Below are 19904 nucleotides of genomic sequence, written 5' to 3' on the forward strand. Positions count from 1 at the left end.
GAAAGTGAAAATAACAAACTAACTAACCAAAAACAGAATATGTATCTCTGCACATGTTCTTTTTTAAATGTTTCTTGTTGTCCACCAAAGTGTAACCTGGTAATAAAGCTGATTCAACTGACAGAAAAAATGAACAGAAAACATTTTCATAAACAGTTTAAAATAAAATGTCAACTGTGCAAATCAATGTCCGGGCGAAGGACGAGCAAATTATTATTTTTTTAATTATGTTTGTACTTATTTACCAACAACACACCTTTATTTTGGTCACAGGTTTCCAAAACTTTCTGTAACAAAACATCTAAAAGCAAAAATCCTATCAGGTGGGGCTCCTCATCTAATAAGTTTAGGGGTCCCTGATGTGAAAAGGTTTGATAAGCACTGCACTTTACTGAGGCTGAAACATCTAACTGTGATTATTTTGATCAGAGTCGTATTTCTACCAAAGAGGTTTTCTCAAGTCTGTAGAATATGATCTGTCTGCATCTGCTGATTCTGATTCGGAAACATTTAGAAACAGTTTAAATAAAAAGAAAACTCCATCAGTTCTCTGGCTCCAGGGTTTCCAGCATGTTTTACATCCCAGTTTCTGTCACTTTGTACAAACATGATATGAACAGATGAAAACTGTCCCGACCTGATCATAATTACTGATAAGCCTTAATTAATCTTAGGTGCATGAGATTAATTATCCCGTATATAATTACACTCTGAGATACTAAGTCAACATTTTGAGAGAAGTCAGAATTATCAGAAAGTGAAAGTTTTAACTGACACACTAGATCAAAACGTCAGATTATTACGTTTTTAAGTCATAGTTTTGATTTAGTATCACTTAATTCTTACTTTTATGTCATAATTTTGATCTATAAAGTCCCAGTTTAGATTTTAAATCGCTTCATGTGAACATTTATATTATATTTCTGATCTGTAAAGTCATAGTTTTGACTTCAAAACTAGCATTTGACAACTTCTTTCTTCACTTCTCTCATTTAATATCACATGTCCAGGGTCATTTGACTAGATTTATATCCGTTATTTATTTATTTATTATCCTTATTTGTTATCACTTCCTCTGCTGAGATGATTTGTTTAACTTCGCTCTGTAGTTTTCTGTTGGACTGAGGTTTGTGATCAGGTCACCTCTTCGGTATTGATTCAAATATTTCTGATGATTTAAACGGTAAATGTCTCGATGCGTTTTTCCTCCTGCAGGCAGAGAAACTCGAGCAGGACTCTGCCTCCACCTGCTGCTGTCTGCAGGTCATCACAGGACGGCAGCTGCTCCCCACTGGAGGGACGTGAAGAAAAGCATGAACTCAAATATATTGTATGTCTATGTTTTAATGAACTCTTTTATGTACTTTTTATTATTATTCTTATGTTTTAATTTTCATTGCAAAAACTAGACAGCTGCATTTTGCTTCCTAACTATTTTCACTTTTTATGCACACAATAAAACGTTTTGTCATTTTTTATGTCATTGAACCTTTAAGTACATTTATAAACATGTAAAATACACACAAACACAAAATAAATATTTAATACATAAAACAAAATGAAAGATCCGTTTATATATATTTTCATGCTTTTATAAACATGTGTTGTAAAGTGTAATTAACTCTTTAACTGTTTTAGTTTTGTGCTTTTTACTCTTTGCAGAGACTAAATAGTATTTTGATCAGAAGAATCAGTTTTTAATGGCCAGGTACATGTGCACATACATTCGGTCTTATATTTCTCTCAGAGTTCATACAAAGAACAGAGAAGCAGCAACAAGGAAACAGCGTTTCACACACCATAAACAAAAACAACAACATTTGTATACAGCAAGACAATAATGTAGAGAAGGAGAGTGCAGAGAATGGTGGTTAATTAATAAATAAATCTTTTTGCGCAGGTGTATCTTGACGTAGGTGGATTTATTTGTTGTGTGGAGCCAGTTAAAAATGGAAAACAACCATAAAATTAGCTCAGCGTGAGATCGAATTATATTTTTATAAATTGACATGGGTCTCTGTGTGAAAAGTGTAATTGTTTTAGAATTATGACAGTTTAAGTATCAGCGGGCTCCCTTAAATGTAAAGACAGAAGAACATTCTCATTCGGTCATTTTAGCTGAAACCATTTTAACAGTAAATTGACTCGATTGTGTTTGTGGCGCCCAGTAACAACACAGCTTGGATACGTGTACAGACGTATGAACCAGTTTTGCAGCCTCAGTAACTTCTGTGTAAGAGTTTGTTCGTGGCTCCATTTCAGCTGACATCTGCGGCCCAAATGTTCCTAAAATGACACAAAAACACAAGTTTCTCTACAAATTTGAAATGTTTTATTTGAAAGAGCCGTCAAAGCATCTTTCATAAACATTTTGCTTTGTTGGTAGTTTTACTTATACATGCTTTATCACCTTTATTAGTTATTAGTGATATGATTTCTGTGATGTACTTCATGTAACACTCGGCCCCGCCCACCATAGAAACCTCAGACCAATCAAAACGTTTGAAACCCAACTGGTGTTGTAGCAACAATACAAGATCCGTAAGTGTGATTGGCTGTAAAATTTTAAAGTGCTCTGAAGCTCCAACATATTTACAATATTTACAGCTACTCTATCATAAACATGACGAATACATAACAAACAGTAAACAGGTAGAACAGTTTAGAAGCTATATATTTAATTATTCTCTATATATATAATAGAATTAAACACAACTTTACTGTCCAGCAGAGTGAAAACATAGAAACACGTTAAACAATACAAATTTACGCATAAAACATTAAAACATAACATACTAATATTTGCTGATTGCACCTGGATTAATATATTTGAAAGATTTATCAAAGTAAAACTTCTGCTGTCATTGTTCAGAGCTTTTATTCTGAAGTCCTGAGAGCGGGACTTCCGGTGTGACGTGCTGACGCGCTAAGCTGCGGTGCCGTACCGGACAGGTTCCGGCTCCACGATGTCCAGCCTGCAGGTTCTGAGGTCTCTGGTCACCGAGAGGTTAACGGCGGCGGCGGAGGAGATCCTCGTGCTGGTGGAGAGGGTGCTGCTGGAGCGCGAGGAGGGGCTGGTCCTCCGGTACCGACCGGACCACGTGAAGCGGAGCCCGGACAGGGAGCCGCCGCAGAGCCGCGGAATACCAGGTCCGGTATCATAAGAGTCTGTGGTCCTGCTCCAGCTGCAGGGTCACAGAGGCTTTATCATTAAACCGTTTATTAACCAATAATAATCAGATATATTATTGATTATTGATTAATCGGTTGAACGTGTTCTGTGTTAGTGTCGTACAGGTTCTCTTCTGACAGCAAGAAGAGGTCATATTCAGCTTTTTGGCTTCTTCCCCGCTCTGTTATTGTGTTAAATGTCTTTGTTGTTCGTGTAAAAAGGTTTGCAAAGTGAAAAAGCCCAAAGGGAGCTCCCATCTCCCACAGAAAACTCTGCTCCTGAACTGAACACAGCTGGATTGTAGTCCAGTCCTGAGTCACTATAGCGGTTGGCGTGGCACGTTAGAGCGCCTCCAGGCGGTCAGAGGACGTGAAGCTGCGTTACTGTGATGTGGAGACGGAGCTCGTTAAACGTGCTACAGATTAATAACTCGCCGCTCTGAAACTCTGGATCCTGTCTGGGTTCTGAAGCTGGTTCTGGTTGTTCTGCTTGTGGTTCAGGATCAGAGTCGAACATGTGTGAAGGCCAGGGGCGAGTTCAGCGCAGAGGAAACAGCAAACCGCTTCCCCCCCCCCCAACAGAAACGGCGGTGCCTTGAACACACCGTTGTGAACGCATTCCTGCCTTTTTAACGTCGCTGTGTTTACAAACGTGTCGCAGCTGATTGGGTAACACCCAAGCGGGAAGCTTCCGGTCAGCGATCTGACGCAAACGTGGAAGTACCTTAAACCTACATTCTGTTGAACGGCCAGCAGGGGGCGACTCTTCCGGCTCCTTTAGAATTAAACTGTTTCTACTTCTCAGCTGATTTATTCCCTGATGAGTTTCTGGTCTCAGTCGCCAGTTTCAAGTCTTCTTCAACACAGCACGGCGGCGCCCTATCAGCCAAACTCGAGGCTTCAAAACGGCAGTCCACAAACCAACGGGTGACGTCACCGTGACTACGTCCGCTTCCTATATACAGTCTATGGTAACGCCTACCTCGAAGCCAGGAGTTTCAACGTTTTCGGATTGAACGACATGTTTCAAACGTTCCGCAGCGGGCTTCGAGGTGTGTTTTCTCCCGTGTGGTGGGCGTGTCTCAGGTGTTACCCAATCAGCTGTTTGTGAACACAGCGGAGTTAAAATGAAATGAAAATGCAGCGCGCTTGCGTCCACAGCGGGGTGTTCGAGGCACCACTGTTTCCGTTGAAAAAAGGTTTTACTGGGTTTTGTCGACGCTGAACTCGCCCCTGTTACGTTTCATAAAAGCATGTCGTTAAATCTGAAAACACTGCCGGCTTGGATCCGCCCTACTCTGCTTCTGATTGGCCAGTTGTCCTTTTCGTTGTACGTCATTAATAGTTTGGCCTGTTTTAATTTTAATATTTATTTTTCTACTGTATAACTTTGGTCAGCTCTGGTTGTTTTTAAATGTGCTTCATAAATAAAACTTGACCGAGGTACTGAGCATGTGCAGCTCCCAACAAAGATCTAATAGAAGTGAGATGCTTCACTCGGTAGCTAAAAGCGTCAAATGTTGGTAGCGCTGCCTTGAACCCCTAGACCGTACTCTGTCTCCTTATTTACAGACTCTCTCCCTCTACAGACGCTCAGCAGCTTCACGGCTTCAGTCTCCAGCAGCAGCCTCGCGACGAGCACCCGGAGCTTCCTGCCATCAAGCAGGAGCAGGGGGCGGAGCCAGGGGAGGCGTGGAGCTCTCCTGAGGTTCAGGCTCCTCAGACGATGGTGCACCAGGACGCCCAAGGCTTCATCTACAGCCTGGAGTGTAAGAGCGAGCAGCCTCCGGTGGACTCTGCGCCCCCTGAGGAGGCTCCCAAGGTGGAGCTGGCGCACGATGACATCCTGCCGAGCACCTCCTTTGAGCCGTCTGATGCTCCGCCCCCTCAGTTCAGCCTCCCGGCAGACCCCCCTCCTGCCGCCTGCGAAGACGCCGACAGCGCTTCCTGCCGCTGTAGAGTTTGCGGCATGATGTTCAGCTACCGCGGCTCTCTGGTGAACCACGCGGAGATCCACGGCGACGACGAGCGCTGCCTCTGCGGCGTGTGCGGCGTGCCGCTGCCCGACAGGGAGAACCTGGTGGAGCACCTGCGGACGCACGTCAGGGTCCACGTCTGCCAGTTCTGCGGGAAAAGCTTCCGGGGGAAAGTGGAACTGGCGGTGCACACGCGCTGCCACACGGGCGAGAAGCCGTTCAGCTGCAGAGTCTGCGGGAAGTGCTTCAGCCGCAAGGGCAACATGGCGATCCACATGAGGACGCACACGGGCGAGAAGCCGTACCGCTGCGCCGTCTGCGGGAAGTGCTTCACAATGACCTCGTCCATGATCCGCCACGCCAGGACGCACTCCGGCGAAAAGCCTACAGCTGCCACTGCTGCTTCAAGGGCTTCACCAACAGCTCGGACATGAAGATCCACATGAGGACGCACACCGGCGAGAAGCCCTACACCTGCCCCATCTGCGGCAAGGGCTTCGCGCTCAGCACGCCGCTCAAATACCACATGAAGCACCACACGGAGGAGCGGCCGAACTGCTGCAGCGAGTGCAGACGCTGCTTCAGCGACGTCTACACGCTGCGACGCCACATGAAGACTCACGACAAGGAGAAGGCGTCGTGACACGAAGGCCCAGAGGTTATCTGACTCTAGACAGGAAGTCCTAAAATGGACAAAGGGGGTGGAGCCTGACTCACCACAGCTGAATCTGATACTGACAAAAGTTTTACTTTTATATTGAAACGTTGAGATGAATGAAGACTTGTTTATATTAAAGATTTTCCTCCAGATGTTTCCATCTCAGCTGTCAGGCTGGATTTCTTCTTCTCTGTTCTCTTTCTTCTTCGGCTGCAGGTGAGAGAAGCGGTGCGGATTTTCTTTCCCTTCTGCGTAAAATTCAAACCAAGGCAGTCGCCCCGTTTTTAATTCAGAGGGGAGCGTCATCATCATCATTTTAGCAGCGTGACAGCAAACAAAAAGCCTCCATCACTGGCGAGCACTGCCGAATACAACCAGCAGTCAGCAGCGTTTTAAAAAGCGGCGGCTGTAACTGCTTCTATCCGGTTTGATGGATAAATTAGACTTTACTGTCCTGCTTAGTGGAAATGTGACTTCTCCAAAACATAGAAATACAACCAGCATACCAGAGTTACGATTTACTAACACCCACAATAAAGAGGACAGAATTACGTGTTCATTCTAAAATACTGCACGTGTAATTTTGGTACCTGTTATAATAATAATCATCTTTATTTGCAGAGCACTTTTCAAAACCAGGCAAAGTACTTTAACAAGTGTAAAGACAATAATACCCCAAAACAATACAAGATAAAAGCAAGAAAACATTGAAAAGACTGTTCTGGGTGATTTACTGCGTAGATGACAACAGGAGCAAACACAACGTATTTAAATGAGGGTTTTGTGGTTTGAACGGTTTCCTCCACGGAGAGTCGGGAGGGAAAGCAGCCACTGCGTAAAAACCTTGGTTTGCTTCGCTCAGTGCGTCCCGAGTACGTGGAGATCGTCTGTACCTGCTTGTGCCAGCACACCTGAAACGCCAGCAGATCGTGCTTCATCCCGCCAGAAGGAACGACCGCCGACCGCCCGCCCCGTTCCCTCCCCGACACCTACGACGGGTTGCGTCTCTGTTCCGACCGGCGCCCTGTGAACACTTGGTTATCGTTCCCTCTGGCTGGCTGGATTTTCCGCACAACATACGAGTCAAGCCAGGCCATGGTGTGATAGGAGGTCGCCTTATTTTATGGTGCTGAGGACAATCTTAAGACAGTTGACATGGAGGAATTGGCCCTTTGTAAGGTGGAGTGCACCCCCAAAAGCCAATACCCATGAGATGAAACCGTTGAAATTTGCTTTACTGCGTTGCCAACAGTAAAGGAAAATACAAAAAAACTATTCTAGTCATACAGTTCAGCGAATAAAAACAATAAATCATTGTATTTCCGTACATGGATGCAGAATAATATTATCTAATGTGGTTTATTTCTCATCACGGCTGTCTCTCCTCCTCCAGCAGCATCTCTGCAGCTTCCTGTCAAACGCATTAAACACAGACGCCGTTGCGCTCACGTGAAATTGTGTTTAGACTTGTTAATAAGTGTATTTGCATGTTTCCCCTCCCCAAACTGCAGATCCACGAAGGCAACAGTAGTAAATGAACAGCAGACGCACGCCGTTAGTAGATTACGTGTTCATTTGCTGGCGATGTCACGTTTGCACACGTCGTTACTCACGCAGACCTTTAGTGAATCTGACCCCTAAGAGTCCAACACAGACCAAGACCACGTTAGAGGTCCAGCGTGATGCAGTTAGGAGGATCTATCGGTGCTTTCAGACCTTTCATGTGGTGTGAGCCGCAGTAGTTTCCCACATTCTGTTGAGCTCAGCACGCCAAGGGGAGCGAGACAAGAGCATAAAATCATTCTGATAGGTCAAAATATTACAAGCTCTTAGCTGGTGACGTGTGTGGAAACAACTCCATACTGCTGAAACACCAGAGGGCCTAAAGTTAGCTTCTTCCACAAAGCTCAACAACAAACATGTATAAATGTAAAAATATTAAAGTCACAGGATGTGAAAAACACAGAGGATGTGCGCAGCTACTAAATTAGTGTGACGGATTTTTGTGTGCTGTAAAACGGGGGGCAGGTCTGGGGGGTCAGGACCTGGCTGGTGAGGCCGGCTTCAGACGGGAGGTTTTGGCGAGCGGTGGACGAGGATTCAGATCTTTATTAAAGTAAAAGTCCCGCATTGCAAATGTTAGTGAAGTTAAAGAAAAGTAGATCAGCTGTGCAGCAGGATGTTGTCTGATGATTCTTTTCACACCTTCACAAACCAACAGTCCAAACCTCAAATATTAACAACGCAGTAAAATTAGTGCAATAACGAAAAATGACTTTATGATCAAAGTAGCTGGTCGACAGTGAATCAGCTGATCGTGTCAGCTGTACTTGTACAAACTGTTTTATTTTATAAACATATGTAGAAATATGACTTTGTAAAGAAACTCAAGTACAAGAACTCTCTCTGAAAGTGGCGTGAAAATCAAACGCCTCCTGTTTGTACTTAGCTACAGTACTTGAGTAAATGTCGGCCACGACCTTTGATGCTCGCCGTCCAGAGCACGAGGGCGATGCAGGGCCAGATGCTGGTCGATCGCGCAACACGTTTAACGCAGGTGAAGCTTCACGCAGCGGCGAGAGCCGACACACTGGATGATGAAGACGTTCTTTATTTTCATAACCTCATTATACAAAGCAGAAAGTAAAACAGGTTAAGAAAATAAAGTCAGCTAAACTCGGGAGAGAGTCTCCTGTAGAAGCTTTAAAGGAGCTCACGGACTTTTCTCTCCACGCCGTGCGTGTATTTAACGTAACTGAACCTTTAAACAACGTTTCTGTAGAAGTGAACTTGATGTACGACCTTCAGACGAGGAGCTGAACATGACAGAACATTAACGGTTCGCCTGCAGCAGCTGAGGCTCTGCTGCGTCGCTCGGGGGCCCTTCAGTCGGCCTCATGCGGCACTCGTGGACGTGTTCAAAGCCCCCGCTTCCTGTCTGTAAGGGCGTCTAAGTTTACAGCGTCTGCAAACTGTAAGCACGAGCAGCGAGTGGAACCTTTTCAGCTGTTACCGTTAGGCCCTGTTCCAGGTGTTCAGAGCCTCAGGCCCCGCCCACGAGACGTTTTGCAGCCGTCCAGCAAGTTTGAAAACGCTGCCGACCCCGTTTTTAGTTTTGAAACTATGAGTAGCGTTTTAGTGCAGCCGGGCAAAAACGGAGGACTTTAGAAACGATGACGCGGACGCTCGCGTTTGGCTCTCAAAGGTCATGCAAAGCAGAAACACGACGCTGCTGACAGAGTTTTGGTGTTTTTATTACAATATTTTGCACCGTGTAAACAACACTTACGGCTCCCGGTCCATTTCCCGCCGCCACTGTCTCTTTGTGCTCCCGTGTTCCGTTCAGTAACGGTCCCCGCTCGTTATCGGTCTGTGCAAAATAATAAGAACTTTATTCTTTCACCAAATCGTCTGAAACTACAGAACAGACCATCTGCTTCATGTTTAACGGCCACCAGATGTGTGGCCGTTCAGGTGCACTGAGCACGTGTGAGCCGGTGTAACCAGCAAGCAGGTGGTCTGTTCTGAACACAGGGAGAGCAGCGACGCTGAAGAACCACAGCGGAGATTTCTCTGCGTGGTGGAACGGTTACTGCGGCGGCGGCGGGAAACAATGCAGAGTACAAGCGTAGAAGTGTTATTTACACAGTACGAAGTATTTTAGAACCAAAACTAAAACCGTGTCAGCAGCATCGTGTTTCCGGTTTGCATGAGCGTCACCGTTTCCTCCTGTCAGCGCGAACACGCCAAAACGGGGTCAGCAGCGTTTTCAGGCTTCAACGTTTTAGTGTGGACGGGAGGAAACGCAGAAGCTCTGAGGTTTAAAGCGACGACGTGGAGTGTGGGCGGAGCCTGAACTGTTGTTTCAAAAGGTGAAGGCAGACAATAACAAACCACCTCCCCCTTCTTAAAGCCAACAGCAGAACCCGCAGCCTGAGAAGTATTTTACCATCCTGTCCTTTGTTTTCTGCGGTTTCAGGTCTGTAAACCCGCTAACGCTGATCTGACCCGCCTCAACACTAAAAGTTTTCTATCATTAACAGTCCTGCTGGAGCAGCGGACGGCACGGCGCCTCGCTGAAGGTCGTCGTCTCTGTCCTGGAGCCGTGTGGATCACATGTCCCAGACCTCAGCGGCCTTCTTGATCAGCTGCTGAGCCACGAGGGCGACAGAGTCACGTCGAGTCCTGCGGCTCCTCCTGAGCCTCCTTCGGCCCGCTCTAAAGGGGCCTCCTCCTCCTCCTGCTCCTCTTTAAGTCGACGTCTCTTCGCCACCGTTGGTTGCAGGAACAGTAACGGGCTGTCCAGGGGGAAGGTGGGGGTGCACACGCCGCGGTTTCTTCTGGGCGCCGTCGCCTGGGTGGCTTCAACACACAAAGACATGAGTGACGCCGTGAGCCGGGCTCCGGTTCAGCAGTACGAAGGGTCACACCTGGTGACGTGCGGGACTACACACCTGTACTCCGGACGGGAGCCTTCATGATCAGCTGCGTGCCGACCGATCTGGTCTCGGGGGGGTCGGTCTGGGAGGCGGCGTGTCTCACAGAAGGAAAGATTCGACAGGCGGCGTCCTGAAGAGGAAGCAGAAACAAAGCTATATTAAAACCAGACCAAACTGGACGTTACTTGGAGAAAAGAAAGCGAGTGTTGAACTACCTGGTTAAGAAAACATGCGTCTGTAACTTTATTCCAGCTGTCGTTGTACTTTACTGTGAACAGGTTAGCGTAGCGTAGCCCCGATCTAACCAAACTCCATTCAGAAAACAAACATTTTAGAAGTTGTTGTCCTGCTGACAGACCTGAATAAGCATGAATTCATATGTTCAACAAATCCGCATCATGTTGTAGTTATTTCAGCATCAGTTTGATCCGTTTAATCACAGCTAAATGTTGACTTTGGGTTCATACAGCTGTGGTAACGGCGAGTTGTGTTTATTCACGTTATCGCGTCGTGTGTGAACACTTGCAGGAGATGTGCTCACGCCAGGAAAGCGTCGCGAGGCGAAACTTCGCGTTTGGTCTGAAAGCAGTTAAACACGTCACTGAAGTACACTAAAGACTGAAGAAGCAAACAGGAAAAGAAAACCGACAACATCCGAGCAGCAACTGATCGGTGACAAGTGATGTGACCTGCAGATAAAATGTTTTCGTTCTGGATGTGGGGAAAAAAATCTTTCCCAGCTACAGAGTTCTGCATTTGACTGCGGCCGGTGTGACAGTTTAAGCGGTGGATAGATGAACAGGTGTGTCGCAGGCGTGGCTTCAGGATCCACTGACTGCACACCAGGAAAAACTGGTTACTGGGACTAAAGAAGACAACAATGAAGAATATTAGTCACTGATTGACAGTGTGAAAGTTCGCTGTGCCACACGAGCGACACCAGACGCCGTCGACGCGTGCGTGCTTCTCTGGACGTGTGACGACGTGACGTGATCTGCTTCCCCCCCACCGAGTGAATCCGGCTCTGTGGAGGTGTTTGAAATACAATCGTTTCCTCATGTAACACGATCCTCTCATGTTTTATTTGCTTACTGTAATCTGTTACCAATCAGGAACTTTTAGTGCCACGTATAATTAATTAGCTTTGGTGATCAGGTGCTACACGCTGACTAACTAAAAGTAGAAATATGGAACAGAAAACGTTCTATAAGAACATTAAAAAGAATAGAGGAAAATAATAATACAACTATTTGCAGAGAAAGAACGTGGCAGATATTTACATGTGCAGTATAAGACCCTGTAGTGGGGCTCAGACCCTGTAGTGGGGCTCAGACCCTGTAGTGGGACTCAGACCCTGTAGTAATGGGCTCAGACCCTGTAGTAATGGGCTCAGACCCTGTAGTAATGGGCTCAGACCCTGTAGTAATGGGCTCAGACCCTGTAGTAGTGGGCTCAGACCCTGTAGTGGGCTCAGACCCTGTAGTAGTGGAGCTCAGACCCTGTAGTAGTGGAGCTCAGACCCTGTAGTAGTGGAGCTCAGACCCTGTAGTAATGGGCTCAGACCCTGTAGTAGTGGAGCTCAGACCCTGTAGTAGTGGAGCTCAGACCCTGTAGTAGTGGGCTCAGACCCTGTAGTAGTGGAGCTCAGACCCTGTAGTAGTGGGCTCAGACCCTGTAGTAGTGGGCTCAGACCCTGTAGTAGTGGAGCTCAGACCCTGTAGTAGTGGAGCTCAGACCCTGTAGTAATGGGCTCAGACCCTGTAGTGGGCTCAGACCCTGTAGTAGTGGGCTCAGACCCTGTAGTAGTGGACTCAGACCCTGTAGTAGTGGAGCTCAGACCCTGTAGTAGTGGGCTCAGACCCTGTAGTAGTGGAGCTCAGACCCTGTAGTAGTGGAGCTCAGACCCTGTAGTAGTGGAGCTCAGACCCTGTAGTAGTGGGCTCAGACCCTGTAGTAGTGGGCTCAGACCCTGTAGTAGTGGGCTCAGACCCTGTAGTAGTGGACTCAGACCCTGTAGTAGTGGAGCTCAGACCCTGTAGTAGTGGGCTCAGACCCTGTAGTAGTGGGCTCAGACCCTGTAGTAGTGGAGCTCAGACCCTGTAGTAGTGGACTCAGACCCTGTAGTAGTGGGCTCAGACCCTGTAGTAGTGGGCTCAGACCCTGTAGTAGTGGGCTCAGACCCTGTAGTAGTGGGCTCAGACCCTGTAGTAGTGGGCTCAGACCCTGTAGTAGTGGGCTCAGACCCTGTAGTAGTGGGCTCAGACCCTGTAGTAGTGGACTCAGACCCTGTAGTAGTGGGCTCAGACCCTGTAGTGGACTCAGACCCTGTAGTGGACTCAGACCCTGTAGTAGTGGGCTCAGACCCTGTAGTAGTGGGCTCAGACCCTGTAGTAGTGGGCTCAGACCCTGTAGTGGGCTCAGACCCTGTAGTGGGCTCAGACCCTGGTGCACCATTCTCATCTGATTTCAGTTTCTGCACCTCTGCTTGTTCTGAGTCATACAGATGTTGGATCTCAGTTCTAGACTCTTATGGACGTAAGAACGCGTGTAAACCCACCGTGGCACGAACCGGACCGCCGACGTGGAACATTTGGACGGTTTGTTGACGTTTTGGAACAGCGACAATCCTCGTGCAGCTAACGATGTTAGCCCAGAAGCATTTACATCTACACGACGACACATGACGTAAGTTATTAAAGTTACCGGAACGCGCTTCCTGGTTTAGCGGTCGACTGATCCTGAAGCCGCGCCTGCGCGACATCTGGGACGGTCACCGGTTAATCCAGCCACCGTTTAAACCGTAACAGCTACAACGTTAGCCGCGTTGTTAGCTACCTAGCTAAGTTACACCGCCGTGTTTATTTTAAATATAATGCAGGCGTACTTACAGGCTGCGGCTGCGGATCTCCGGGCCCGAACAGAGTCGGAGTCGCATCGTCTTTAAGGACTAAACGTTGCGCAAATCCCGAGTTGTACTGCTGCCGGTTGAGGAAGCAGTCCTCCCTGAAGTGATTGGAGCACAGCAACAGGTTGGGGCTGTAGTCCTGAGGAACGGTGTTGAAAATGAACTTTATCCACTGATTCTTCAGGGACTCGTCCTTCGGAAGGCGGTGCATGGACGGCTGCCCCTCGCAGTGCAGCACGCAGCGCCTCCTCGACATGGCGATCCCGCTCCGACCAGCTCGGTCAGAGGGCGCGAGCTCTATGACGCGCGTCTCCCTTTCATCTCTGTGTCGTCACCTGCGCTCGTCACGGAGATCAGAGGGAAACGGCTGGACCGCTCGGGCCCCGGGACATGTCCCCACCGCCAGCTGTAAAAACTAGGACCCTGAAGGCGGATTTTCTTCTCGTGAAATCTGAAGCCCGACTTCACGAGTAGCAGCTGAATGACGTCACAGAACAATGTCAGCGCTGTGAATGTAAACCATAAACTAAAAGGCAACAAAAAGTGTATCTGCATGTATTTAAATTATAATAATACACACGGTCATATAGTAAAACCTGATCTGCATGTACACTGATGGAGGAATATGTTAGGCTTATTAGGCAGCTGGCTACATTTATTCATTTAGCTGACGCCTTTATCTAGAGCGACTTACAATTGCTGTACATGTCAGAGGTCACACGCCTCTGGAGCAACGAGGGGTTGATGGGCCACAGCGGGGAGTTGAACCAAACCAACGGCATGCGTCTTATCCATTGCGCCATCACCACAGTCAAGAACCTCAAAGTCTTCTTCTCTGCATAAGTTATTGTTAAAAATGCCAAAACATTAGGAAGTGTCACCTACAACGCTGACTGACTTGAGGGTCACCAACTGATGCAGGGAACAAGTAACCTAGAGGATATTTATGTCAGCTGTTGCAGTTAAACTGCCATCCTTTTAATAAACACCTACAGCACTGCTGAGGGTGCAGCTGTTGCAAACTTTATCACGGTCAGCCGTGCTTTTCCTTCACTTTCGGCGTCGTGCGCCGCCGTGCACCTGGAACGCGTTGAGGTCGGAAGTTTCAACTGGGAAATATCCCAGTGGCGTAAGTATTACATGAAGAGGTTTAAAAATGACATCGATCCTAAATGTACTTTCTGTAAGACTCAGGTAGAAACACAATAATAATAATAATAATAATAATCTTTATTTATAGAGCACTTTTCAAAAAACAGTTACAAAGTGCTTTAACAAGTGTAAAAACAATAAAACATAAAAACAATTACATGCTAAAAACAAGAACAAATAAGACTAGAATACACGTTTAAAATAAATATATTAAATATATTTTAAAAAATAAAATAAAAATAGAATCAAATAAGAAGAAGAAAGGCTCTCCTATAAAAGTATGTTTTAAGAAGGGACTTAAAAGAGTTCACGGACTCAGCCGACCTGATTTCTGAGGATCTCAAGGTACGTGCTGGTGCGTATGGGACTAAAAGGTCAGAAATATAACGAGGCGAGAGGCCATGAAGAGCTTTAAAAGTGATCAATAACACTTTAAAAAAGTCTATTCTAAAACACACCATATATTATTACATCTGTTCTGGCACGGTACTTTTGTAAAACAATTTTGGCGGGATGTACGTACATTTATTAACCATTATATATATCCAGGTTTCAGCTTGTTCTGAGGGGGGTGTAGCCAAGTCTGTGGTCTGGTCGCTGCCACGGTCTCTGTTCCTTATCCCACATTAGAAAAAGGTCAGTTTCAAGTTTTTATACAGTCTATGGTTCCAAAGTAAAGTCTAAAGAGATCTTAGATCATTTCATTCATTCTTTTTGTCTAATAGAGAGGAGTGAATCAAAGCAATTACATGTGTTGAGGAGTTTTCTACTGTATCAGGCTTAAGAATGAACTTGAACAAATCTGTTCATTAGGCCACTTCAGGAATGTGAACAGAAGTTAATGGTTTCTAGTGAAGAACCCAGTTACATATCTGGCTGTGATAAGAATGAAAAACTCACTGGAAATGCCTACTGAAATATACAAAGAGTTAGATAAGATCTTATTTAATTTCATTTGGAGGAACAAATGTCATTATTTAGGGAAAGATGCAACATCAAAAATGGAGGTCTGGAAGTTTTAAAACCTTAAATAATACTTTCAAAAGTTAAATGGCTAACTAAGTTGATAAGAAAGACACAAACATTTGTAACACCTTCTTACGGAAGTCCTAAACGGCCAACGGCAGCGCCCACTGTCTTTAGCGCCCCTAGTGGCAGCGCCCACTGTCTTTAGCGCCCCTAGTGGCAGCGACCAGACCACAGAATTGGCTACAACCCCTGCTGCGTTAATGCGGCATTCAGACCAAACGCAAATTTAATCCACGCAACGCTCTCCTCGCGGGGGTTTTATTGCTGGACAACCACTGAGTGTTCACACAACGTGATAACGCGAATAAAATCAAACTGATGCTGAAATAACTACAATATGATGTTTTCTGAACTCAGCAGGGAGTTCAACCTCCTCGCTTTCTTTTTTCCAATTAATGTCCAGTTTTTATATAAATATGAAGTCGTAGACCAGCAGAGATAACGACACTGACAACAACACTGGAGCGTCATGAGACTTTCATGCTTGGCCATCGCGTCGCTGGCACTGCACCATTAGAGCTCCATTAAACCTGGAGTTTTACTGAGAAGAAGTATTAAGATAAACAGATCATCAGTTAAATTGTAAATTTAGTTATATGTTACAACAAAGAAGCGTCCCCGACTCGCCCCCCTCGCATTGCCTCGCCGCTCTACGCATCGACTTTGTATGTAGACGCACCGCCCCCGACGCTCACTTCGCTTTTGGTCTGAAAGCACCATAAAATTAAAAGACATTAAAAGACATAAGTGGTCGTTCCGCCTCGCTTTAAAGAACTTCTCCTCAAAGTGTTCCAAACATTGTTCTCAATTAACTTCATAAAAGCGATGAAACGAAAACTCATTCATGCCATAAAATGAGCTCAAATAGTGGCTGAAAGACTGAATCTCAACATGTTCAGTCTCTGAGACAGACTGTAAGACACTAACCTAAATAAACAGCCTACGTTCATATTAAAATGTAGTATTTCTGCATCCCTACCAAACTGCTCAATATTCAGCCTCACATAAGAAAAATGAAACCCGTTTATTTTAACGGCTGCGACAGGCTCCTGTGAGTGCAAATAAAAAATATTATTGGGCGTTCCACCCACAAGGTTTTAGCTTCTGTGAGAAACGGTCGCGGTTTGGGTTTAGCTGCACCCGGCTCTCTGTGGGGGCGGGGTTTATGCAAATATTACAGAGCGACGTAGATCAGAAACGGGACGAACGTGCTGGACGTGCATGTTTTCAGGCGCCTGCTGACCACGAGGACAGCCACCAAGTACATTTCCTTTATTACGCTCACATAGGCCTGCTTTTACTTACTGAACTTTATATTAAAGGCACAGAACACTAATTTCATTCAAACTACTGCAGCGACACGTGAGCGAGCTTCCCGCCTCCAGAGCGCGTGTTCACTCACTCAGACTTCACTCGGCTGAAAAGTTGGCGGCCAGCGACGTTAGAGTGGCGGTGGATATTTTAACAGCAGTCAAAACGCAGGGTGCGGACGTTGGTTCGGGTTGCGCGACAGGCTGCGTCATTAACAAGCCGGACCGGCGGGTGGAAAAATACGGAAAACAGACGAGTTCTGTGTCTTTTGGCGCACTGCTGATGGGGGGGCGGGGCAAGCCGGTGTGTTTACCTGAGGTGGAGCCACTCGTGTGATTAACAATGTTTTAAATAATAATAATGTTGGTGGTGATTAAAACCTGCCGTCACACGGTGGGGTTTACAACCACGGTGTCAACGTCACCATGTCTGTCGGCTAGAGGTGTAACGGAACACAACAATCTCGGTTCAGTGCGTGCCTCGGCTTTGAAGTCACGGTTCGGTTTATTTTCGGTGCAGCGAGGGAAACAAAATGCAAACATTAAATTGCTGCTGGTTTATTATGAACTTTTGTAAACATCCAAATTAGTTCACAACTTTCAAATTACACGTAATAAATACATTATATAAAATAAAAAAGGTTAAAACTGTATCAGCCCAGCCCTCCTGTCGACATGAAAACACAAAACACGCTATCAAGCGGTGCCAAGAGCACGCCAAACCACGGGGCAGCGATATGACCCTAACCTTAAAGCCACGTCGGCCAATCAGAGCCTAATAAACTTGTAAACGAAGCAGGCAGTGGCGTGCGCTCTGACGCCGACTGTCTACTCGACAACGCTGCAACCGGAGCTTCCAAAAATCTGCATCCTGGCAGGAGTTTTCAGAAACGTCAGTGACCTCATGCTGCGTTTCTGTGGCCGCGTGGAAAAAGTCACGGTTTTAAAAATACCCGTGTTCGTGTAGACGGCCCTCTTGATCAGCTGCTGACCCACGAGGGCGTCAGAGTCACGTCGAGTCCTGCGGCTCCTCCTGAGCCTCCTTCGGCCCGCTCTAAAGGGGCCTCCTCCTCCTCCTGCTCCTCCTGCTCCTCTTTAAGTCGACGTCTCTTCACCACCGTTGGTTGCAGGAACAGTAACGGGCTGTCCAGGGGGAAGGTGGGGGTGCACACGCCGCGGTCTCTGCTGGGCGCCGTCGCCTGGGTGGCTTCAACACACAAAGACACGAGTGACGCCGTGAGCCGGGCTCCGGTTCAGCAGTACGAAGGGTCACACCTGGTGACGTGCAGGACTACACACCTGTACTCCGGACGGGAGCCTTCATGATCAGCTGCGTGCCGACCGATCTGGTCTCGGGGGGGTCGGTCTGGGAGGCGACGTGTCTCACAGAAGGAAAGATTCGACAGGCGGCGTCCTGAAGAGGAAGCAAGCGAGAAAACAAGATCACCAGCAGCAGGATAAATCGACTTAGAGCAGCATCGTCGGTGTAACTTCCTGATTAACCCGCACTACCAAAGGTGGACAGGTGTTACCCGAGGTCTGTTGCCATGGCAATTTACGCCACATCTCTAAACTGCTCCGAGCAGGTTTTGTTCGTGGTTAACTCGAGGTTACTCTGCGCGTGGACTACACACCTCATCTGTACTCTGTGTTAATGATTAATACACGCCGCTTCATAAAACAAGTTTAGATTTCATCCTGACTTGTTTCACTGCGGCTGCTCTGAAGTTATTCTGAACACAACAGCATCACGTTCGGACAGCGAGCCCCGCAGCCTCGGGGATTTTAAAGAGGAATCTTAATTAATTAACGGGACAGGGTTTGCAAATTATCTGTCAGGCAGAACCCAAAGTGTTCAGGGTGACTCGCTCTCTTCCTTTTTGCCCATTTCCAAGGGGGTTCCTCAAGGCTCAGTACTCGGGCCCATATTGTTTTCTATTTATATAAACAATCTTTGTGATAATCTATTGGATGCCATGTATCACTTTTATGCTGATGACTCGGTTATTTACTGCACAAGCCCTTTAATCTTCAGCAGTCTGCTTTCAATATTGTTCAGAGCCGTTTAAAACAGCTTAAGTTGGTCTAAAATGCAGAAAAGTCCAAAGTAACGGTTTTCTCAAACTCAAGACAACTTCAAGCATCTCAACTTTTGAAGGAAATTAAATTGAGTTAGTTAACAGTTATAAATACTGTGACATAACAGAAATCTTATTGGCAACCTCTGGTTTATAAGCTTGAGATAAAGCTTGGCTTTCTCTACAGATCAAAATCATGCTCATCCATTCGTGCTAGAAAAAAAATACCTGGTGACGGCCGCTTTAGTTCCCACATTAGATTATGGTGATCTGATATATAATGAGCGCCTACAGAAATTGGATGTTGTGCATCATTGTGTTTTTTCCCCTGGCTGTAATTGTAGGACACATCATTGGACCCTAAAGCTCAACGGCCCTCTCTCTGTGCAAGAAGGTGCTTCATCTATGAGGCACTTCTTGGACTAGCTCCTATCGGAGTATCTTTTTAACAAGTACTCAAGGCCGTTATGGATTACGTTCAGAGGACGTCCTACACTTGTTGGTTCCCCGTGTCCGAACAGAACTCGGTAAAAAAGCCTTCGTGTTGCTGCAGCTTCTGCTTGGAACCTTCTTCAGAACTCGTTGAAACTGAGCGCCTTTATTTCTTATAGAGCGTTTGTTTCAACGGTGAAGGATCTGGAGCAGGTGAACATCGTTCAGTGTTGCTGTTTATAAAGTTGCATTCTGCCTTATTCAACACAGGGGCTTGTGTTATTTATGTGTACTTGATGTCTATGTGTTGGAAACTGTTCTTTATGTTCTTTAATGCTGCGTCTTGGCCAGCTCTCTCTTGATAAAGACATTTTAATCTCACTGAGACTCACCTGGTTAAATAAATAAAGGTAGTTTCTTAGATGCAGCCCATCTGTAGGCTCTGTTTTCCCAAACCAGGGAGCCAGGGTGAAGGTTAATAACCGAGAAAACAAAATCCTAGATGAAAGTGTGAAATTTACAAGAAGAAAAATCAGAAATTCCCTGAAATTAAAGTCGTATAAATATCGAAATTCACTCTGTTTTCTTCTGAACGCGCCCGATCCGAGTCAAAGTCTCTGCGGTGCAGGACAGTGACTGTGGGCTGAAGTCAGGAGTGTTTCCTCGCTGCTGAATCTGATGGCAAAGCTTATATATATATATATACACACACACACATATATATATATATATATATATATATATACACACACAT

The 19904-nt window shown here is 46.2% G+C and overlaps 3 protein-coding genes across 4 annotated transcripts in view; 1 reads left to right on the forward strand and 2 right to left on the reverse strand.

Moving 5' to 3' along the window:
• Positions 1-1527: 1527 nt before the first annotated feature.
• LOC119902736 lies at positions 1528-13593 on the reverse strand. 2 transcript variants are annotated; one of them, XM_038719086.1, is made up of 3 exons: positions 13133-13593; positions 10260-10374; positions 1528-2286 (listed from the first exon to the last, which is right to left on the reverse strand). In XM_038719086.1, exons 1-3 carry the CDS (start codon positions 13403-13405, stop codon positions 2102-2104), a joined length of 573 nt encoding a protein of 190 aa, XP_038575014.1. In that variant the 5' UTR covers positions 13406-13593; the 3' UTR covers positions 1528-2101. The 2 variants fall into 2 exon arrangements, with proteins under 2 accessions (XP_038575014.1, XP_038575013.1); XM_038719085.1 differs by lacking the exon at positions 1528-2286 and adding an exon at positions 7631-10167 and having other exon boundaries at positions 13133-13564.
• Positions 2937-5967, forward strand: LOC119902733 (zinc finger protein 133-like). The gene is made up of 2 exons (XM_038719082.1): positions 2937-3150; positions 4761-5967. Exons 1-2 carry the CDS (start codon positions 2967-2969, stop codon positions 5579-5581), a joined length of 1005 nt encoding a protein of 334 aa, XP_038575010.1. The 5' UTR covers positions 2937-2966; the 3' UTR covers positions 5582-5967.
• Positions 13594-17182: 3589 nt separating the features above from the next.
• The window catches only part of LOC119902735, a 4081-nt gene continuing 1359 nt past the window's right edge, over positions 17183-19904 (reverse strand). Inside the window, exons 2-3 of the mRNA XM_038719084.1 lie at positions 17940-18054; positions 17183-17847 (exon numbers count right to left, since the gene is read on the reverse strand). Of these exons, the coding sequence (XP_038575012.1) occupies positions 17621-17847; positions 17940-18054 (342 nt within the window). The 3' untranslated portion in view covers positions 17183-17620. The remainder of the gene's footprint in view (positions 17848-17939; positions 18055-19904) is intronic.

Source organism: Micropterus salmoides, unplaced genomic scaffold, assembly GCF_014851395.1.
Source record: "Micropterus salmoides isolate LMB-PRFRI ecotype aquatic unplaced genomic scaffold, ASM1485139v1 Ms_hic_scaffold_14, whole genome shotgun sequence".
In the NCBI taxonomy this organism is placed as follows: domain Eukaryota; kingdom Metazoa; phylum Chordata; class Actinopteri; order Centrarchiformes; family Centrarchidae; genus Micropterus; species Micropterus salmoides.